General features: G+C 45.8%; 1 protein-coding gene across 2 annotated transcripts in view; it reads right to left on the reverse strand.

The window, feature by feature from the left end:
* The window catches only part of Glra1 (glycine receptor alpha 1), a 102,263-nt gene extending 99,281 nt beyond the window's left edge, over positions 1-2,982 (reverse strand). For both annotated transcript variants that reach the window (XM_036197896.1, XM_036197895.1), the window contains exon 1: positions 2,410-2,982. In XM_036197896.1, coding sequence (XP_036053789.1) covers positions 2,410-2,465 — 56 coding nt within the window. In that variant the 5' untranslated portion in view covers positions 2,466-2,982. The remainder of the gene's footprint in view (positions 1-2,409) is intronic.
* Between the last annotated feature and the right edge of the window lie 4,389 nt (positions 2,983-7,371).

A 7,371-nucleotide genomic window follows, 5' to 3' on the forward strand; every position in this document is an offset into this window, starting at 1 on the left:
AAACTTAAGAATGTCAGGCTGGTTACCCTGAGAGCAGGAACTTCAGTCGCATTGCTTTCATGCATTTGTGGGGACATGGCTGATGAACACTGCAGTGTTGCTGGTCTCCCAGGACCCCAGTCTGCCTTGCCAATGCCTCCATTCACTCCCTGCAGTGGTAGCCTGTGAGGCTCCAGCACTGCTCACTCCACTTGTTTTTGTTTGTTTTCCTCTTTCTCTGGTTGTGCACAGAGGCGATGCAGCATCACCTTGGGTAGTGCCCTGGTGCCCCCCACCCCAAGATTTTCAATAATTTCAAACAGGTGAGCAGCAGGCCTTATTTAACCTAAGAAGGGCCTGGGCCCTGGGAATATACACTGGCTCATCCCAACCCTCAGCCTGTCCCTTGTTGAGAAGGGCTGGTTATTCTCCTGTAACCTGCAAGGGAGCTGCTGGCCTCTGCTTACCCTACGTTCTAAGGCTGTTGCATGTCTTACCTAAAACTTGAGAGATGAAAGTATCAGAGATGCACATACCACTTGAGCAAGGACATCTGGCTTGGTTAACCCTCTCGTGACCCCCTTTGCTTAATTTATCTGGGAAACTGCAAAGGGTGTGAACATTAACTCCTGAAACAGAGCAGCCATTCTCCTGCTTTGATGGTGCCGCAGCATCAGCACGAGCTGGATCTCTCTAGTCATGCCTCTTGCTTCCTCACAAACACATCGAGTTCTCAATCATGTCTATTGCTGCTTATGTGTGCCTTCACCCATAGAGGGGAAGGGAGACACAATGAGACTCTCTGACAAGCCACCACCAGTTCACTTGAGGAATTAACACAGCGGAGTCTCACCCTTATCTAAGTGATTACAATGCAGACCTTTTAGACCGATTCTCCTTTTTTTATGAAAGCTTATGTCTGGGAGAGGAAAATCAAGGATTGCATCAAGAAAAAAAGGAATGGGGGTGGGCGGAGTGATCAGATACTTCTTGCTTCCCCCCATGAAGTAGGTAAATCTCACAAGGCTCTGGGATGTTGGACTTAAGAAAATACTTGACTATTTACATTCTAAGCTGTGACTGGGACAGTGGCATGCTAAAGAAGTATTTTAAGAGGGTATTAAAAGCTTTAGCAGTGGGTAACCCTGGGAAGGGAGGGGTTGTCTTGTCTTCATCATCTTGAGAGAAAAAACACAAAGAGAGACTCAAATTCAGTAACTGTCACTTGGGAGAGGAGGCCTCATCCATATCACCAGGCAATGGATTAGTCAAACCAACAACTCTTGGCAGTGTAATAAAATCACGATTATGTGCTGTTTTTTGATCAGAGAGGATCTTATTTGGTGGTCTTATAGTTTTTTAGAACAACCAGATTGGTTTTTTCCCCCTTAAATGCCTATTAACTCACCACAGTGGTAAAACACGAGAAGCAGACACGCCAGGACGAGAAAGATTAACGATCTCTGCAGAGCCAGGAAGAATATTTTTCAATTCATATAGATGGAATTTATCATCACCACCTCTGAAGATGGCGTGATTTGCCTACTTACAAAAGGCCTATCTGTTTCAATACTTCCTAAAGACGTGATTTTTCACTTTTCACTTGGACTAACACAAGAACGCTCAGCCTGTACACAGAGAATTAAGAGTCAATGGATGCGTGTGGGGAGCCCAGCTATGGCGACAGGGATAGGCATTCATTCATAAATAAGAACTGCCCTTTAGAGCAGGGGAGGGTCGGCTGTAACAAAGTTCAGAAAGAAGTGTGTATCAGGGAGGGATGGAGTCAAAGTTTTAAAAGGAAAACGTTTCTCAGTGTCTATGTGTAAATAGGCCTGATCTGCACTCAAGTTAGGGCTTTGCAAGCTGAGGTCATAACTGCATTATCTCCTAGCTTCAAACCACAGGAACCTTGACAACCCCCCTCCAGAAAAACAACAAAAAGGGAGACAGAATGCTCTGTTTTGTGTCCAGCCAGTCCAACTGCAACCTTCCGCGTCACCGCTAGTTGTCACTTCGCTCCCAGACGGGAGACCCGGGGTTTCCAGCACTGCGGTTTGAGAGAATGCAGTCCCAATTAAACTAAAAAACTCGTAAAGCTTCTCCTTAAGTCCTCAGCTGAGTGAAGGGTAACGAGCAGAGGGGCCAGGGGGCCAGTATCAGGGGAAATGTAGCAGTCAGACAGACAGACAAACCGCAGGAAACAGGCAAACCGCTGCCGCCGGAGCAGCCACTGTCTGGGACCTACACGCACCAGCCAGACACCCTGCGGGTGCGGGGGGGGGGCGGGGGAGGAGGGGAACAGAAAGGCCTCCAGCACACAGCACCCCCTCCCCAACTGATGAGGCCGCGACAGAGTCAGCCTCTTTACTTCACCTGAACCCCATCTGCACATAAGGATAGTCGTGGTCAGTATAGAAAATCGCGTACCTGAAGAATACAATGGTCTCCCAAAGGTAGAATCGCAGAGTGTTGAAGCTGTACATTTTCCAGATTCTTGTGCTGTAAAGTCCACGAGTTGTGGGGGTGCAAAATGTTTCCGATGGGCACCTACGAAACCAGAGAGCGCCAATGGGGAAAAAATAATCCAGATGTTCAAGGGAGCTGGGGAGTAGAGGGAGGAGGTGGCAGAGCCGGGGAGAATTGCAGCCAGGCGCAGGCGGCCGTGCAGGTTCAGCACCACGGAGAGCGTCCAGCCCGGCTGCGGGCGGGAAGAGCGCTGCTGAGGCTCAACTCGCTAGAGGCTCCCTGCGGCGCTGGGAGGCACTCTTGGGGGTGGGTATATTTTCTTCCTTTCTTTTCTTTCTTTATTTTTCTCTTTTCAACCCTTATTTTTATGTCGAGATGGTCAGCTCTTCATGCAATCAAGAAATCCGTGGGGATCAGAGCCCTGGCCTCGGACCTTTAGACCCAGGCTGGCCTCTTCTTTCTGGCCCTGGGCTGGCCCGAGGGGTTTTAGGGGTTTTGTGTGTGTGTGCGCGTGTGCGCGTGTGTGCGTGTGTGTGTGTGTGTGTGTGTGTGTGTGTGCGTGTGCGTGTGCGTGTGCGTGTGTGTGTGTGTGTGTGTGTGTAGGTGGTGATGGTGGTGGTGGAGCAGGTGACGGTGCTGGCTTCAGTTAGATGTCGGAGAGTGTGCCAGGCTGGTGCAACGCAACCGAGTCCCGGAATCTCGTTCCCCTGCCTCCGTTCCAGTCTGCTGTCGCCTTGCAGTCGGTGTTCGCTGGTCCCTGCCGAATAAGTTGGAATTGCTGCAGGAACGGTGTCCCATTGCTCGGGGCTGCAGGCGCAATAGAGCCCACCACAACTTTCAGGGACTGCTGGGGTCCATGGCTTCCCAGCAGGGCTCAGGAGCTCAAGCTTTCAGAGGCATGTCGGGTTTCTGAGCTCGCCCATCTTCTGGCCAGACTCCCTCAGATCTTCAGATTGACTTTCTTACTGCATTAATTTAACAAACTGGCAGCGCAGAGGATGGGGGGTGGGGGGGGGGACAAGGGCCGACCGGAGGGGGTGGAGAGAGGAAAATGGGGGGAAAACTCCTTAGAAGCTTCAAACCCTCCCACTCGAGGTGTTCATTGGCCCGAGGCTGCAAAAACCATATCTTCTCTCTAGGTTTGGCCAATTGTGTGTTAGGCTCTGGACTGAGTTTAACCCTTGAAGTGCTGGCAGAGACCAGCTTCCTGTACTTCCCAGGTCCCAGCATCTTTGCAGGTCTTCTGTCGCTCCAGGGAGGTCATGGAATTCATCTTTTGAAGTCTTTTTAACATCTTAACCTTGATTTTTTTTTAAAAAGAAAATAGCTGTATGTAAGTGAAACACTATGAGCCCCAGTCCAGATGTGATTGGAGGACTCAGTTTATAATTTTAAAAGGGTTACTTGGAAGCAGATCCCTCAAGTTCTTTAAAGTGCTGAAGCTATAATAGTTGGGCCCTCAAGACTTAGAAAAAAGTCTGAAAGACAGAGTAAATTTCCTTCCAGGGTCATTATGGTAGGGAAATTCAGGGAAAAAAACAACTTAGTTTCTAGGGTCAAAGATTAGTGACCTGCTTGGTCCTTGTGAGAGAAACAGAAGACACACTCCCCCTTCTGAAAAGAGGAAGTTTGAATATAAGCTGGGGATACTGGCCTCCAAATGAATGGCAGAGCCAAGGAGTGCCTGCACATAGCGTGTTCCTATGATGCTCAGTCCTTCCCTTTCTTTCACCTGCCTTCCTCTGTTTCTCTACCTTATCCGACTTTCAGAAATGAGATATACATTTCTCTGTTGAGCCCATCTGGGAAGGTAGAGTTAATCAGATTTTCTCCCAGCCAGGGGACTTTAGTGGATTAATAGCCTCTGCAGGATTTTCTGGCCCGCTGGAACTGGCTGGTACTCTGGGGGCTCTCCCTTCCAAAGCTGCTAAGAGGGGACAAGCCATCCATTTACCCAGCATATTCAGGAATTCTTTTCTTGGGGCAATAATTCCTTCACATCTCTGTTCTCTGCAAGTTCAGGTCTTTTCCTAAGTGAAGCTTCCTTTCCCAGCTCAGGACCAGGCCAGCAGAATCCCCTCTCCTATACTGCAGAAGCATGTCCCAGAGGGACTCTTTCATGGCATCCCCATGCCAGGGTTCCCAAAATGTTTTCAGTAGTGACTGAAAAGGAGATTTGCTATCTACAGTGGGTGCTCACGAATCTGATACAAATGTCTGTGTACCATATTGAATATATGCATGTAAATATGTAGCATATATAATCAAAAGCTGAACATTAGCATGCCAGGAGACACCCCATATGGTCTCATTGCTCTCTAGTCACGCCTTAAGGTAATATCATTGTCTTTGCTCATGTGTTTGTGTGCATGTGTGTGTGTGCTCTTGAAAGTAAACTTATTCTCTCTCTCTCTCTCTCTCTCTCTCTCTCTCTCTCTCTCTCTCTCTTCAGATAGTTTCTTTATGTTGCTCCGACTGACACAGAACTGAAACTAGATATGTAGACCAGGATGGCCTCAAACTCACAGAGATCTATCTGTTTCTGCCTCTTGAGTACTGGGACCAAAAACACGTACTTCCATGCTTGGCTTAATAAGTGTGTGTCCTCCCATGTGTATTATTTTTGGCTTGTAGTCCGCATTGATCCTGAAGTGAACCTGAAGTGTCTATTTGTATTTGTATATTTCTGTTTGCAATTGGTTTCTGTCCACATAGGCACGTATACTGATATCTTCCTCTATGTGTCACATTTATGCATCAACATGAGTCAGTGTGGTGCCTCAGAGACATTAAAACAAGTAACAAGTTGGTAACTGTATCCTAACCTCGTCTGGCTAGGAAACACTTGCACAGTCAGATATGAGTGCGATGTCTACCACTTTCTTTTACTCCTCCCACAGTGGAAAGTGTGTGTGTATGTGTGTGTGTGTGTGTGTGTGTGTGTGTGTGTGTGTGTGTGTGTATGCTGCTGCTGCTGGTAAGTGTGAATATCTCTCGGCTTGTGGTAAAAGAAGAGAGCGACTATGGCACAAAAGAGGGGGCACTTCTGCTTCATCAGGTTTCTATTTGTGTGAGACTCACACTTTCATTCAGTTCACACACATGAACTGGTATGTCCCAAGCATGGGACAATAGTGGTCTGAACTCCCGGGATATATAGTTACTTCAGAGACTACTGAGAAAAGCCACATAGCTAAAGTCGGTCCAGTTCATTAACTTTTCCAAAGAACCAACTGGTTGGTTTTGTTTATTATTATTTTATTCTCAATTTTATTAATTTCTTCAAAAACATGAATGGTTGGAACTACATGAAAATGAAAATTTCTGTACAGCCAAGAAAATGATCAGCGGAGTTCACAGACAATCTACAGAATGAGAGAAAATCTTTACCATCTATGCTACAAACAAGAGGCTACTATCTAGAATTCACAAAGAATGGCAGAAAATAAATCCCAGGGAAATAAAACTACTAATCAACAGATAGGTGAATAACTGACTAGGCAGTTTTCAAAACTAGAAACACAAATGGCCAATAACTGTTTTAAAAGGTATTGAGTATTTCTAGCTGCCAGGGATATGCAAATTACAACTTCTTTGAGGTATTACCTCACCCCAGTCAGGACAGTTATCATCAACAACACTGACAACAAATGCTGTAGAGGATGTGGACAGAAAAGAACCCTTATTCACTCTTGCCGGGGGTGTGAATTAATACAGCTATTATGGAAATCACTTTTGAGATTTTCAAAAATTAAAAATAGAACTGTTATATGACTCAGCTATTTCACTCTTGGACATATACCCAGAGAATTTTATACCCTGCCACAGAGATATTTGCAACCCTGTGCTTATTGCTGCTTTATTCACTATAGCCAAGAACTGGAATCAACCTAGATGCCCATCAACAGATGAGTGGATAATGAAGATTATATATATATATGTCTCAAAAGTTGTTCACTGACCACTATGTGTGAACTATACCATGTGTGTACCCACACACATGCACCTCCCCCTACACAAATAAAAGAATAAAAATGTAATACAGTTTTAGAAAAAGAAGAAAGTTAAGGGGTATATAGTAACATGGGGATATACTTTTAGATGAGGCAGCCAGATCAGCGGATGTTCTGAAAGGAGACATGTGACCAGCCTTTGAAGGAAGTAGGGAGTGAGACAAAGGAGTTTTTCAGGTAAGGAAAAAAAAGGTGCAGGGAGACAGGGGAAGGAGGAATATATTGGAGTGTGCAAGCCCCTGGTCCAGTGTGCCTGAAGGGAGGAGAGGTAGAAGGGAGGAGAGGTAGAAGGGCGGAGGGACTTTGGGGCTGGACTACTTTCAGTCCTTGGGGCTTATATTACCTCCAGAATAAGGATTCTGAGTTTTACTTAAGTGAGGCAGGGAGTGTGTGTGTGTGTGTGTGTGTGTGTGTGTGTGTGTGTGTGTGTATTTTTGTGTGTATATTTGTGATGTATTTGTGTGTGCCTATGTAAATCAAGGCAGGAGACACTCACCAGGAACAGCTGAAAATATTCTTAGTGACTGGCCTTTTGTTGAAGTGTTTATGTACAGAAGGGAACAATTAACCCAGAGAGATTAATCAACTTCCCCTTAGACCAGTAGCAGTTGGCAGAAGAACAGGGGGATCTTAATTATAGCCCAAATGTCTTTCCAAGTGCTTTTGCTTCAAATAAGAGGAAGGACATACAGAAAAAGGATCAAGGCAATCCAGAAGGGAAGAGATTCTACCTGGATTACTAATGATATACAGATAAATACTACGTATTTAGAAAATGCACTTAATACTCTTAGCATAGCAAACAGCATAGTTTAGACTGGCTTACCTTAAACACAGGCAGAACTCTTATATTTGCCTACGGTTGGGTTACATCATCAAGCACAATGCTCCTTTGTAGTCTGTACACACA

Source organism: Onychomys torridus, chromosome 8 (assembly GCF_903995425.1).
Source record: "Onychomys torridus chromosome 8, mOncTor1.1, whole genome shotgun sequence".
Lineage (NCBI taxonomy): Eukaryota > Metazoa > Chordata > Mammalia > Rodentia > Cricetidae > Onychomys > Onychomys torridus.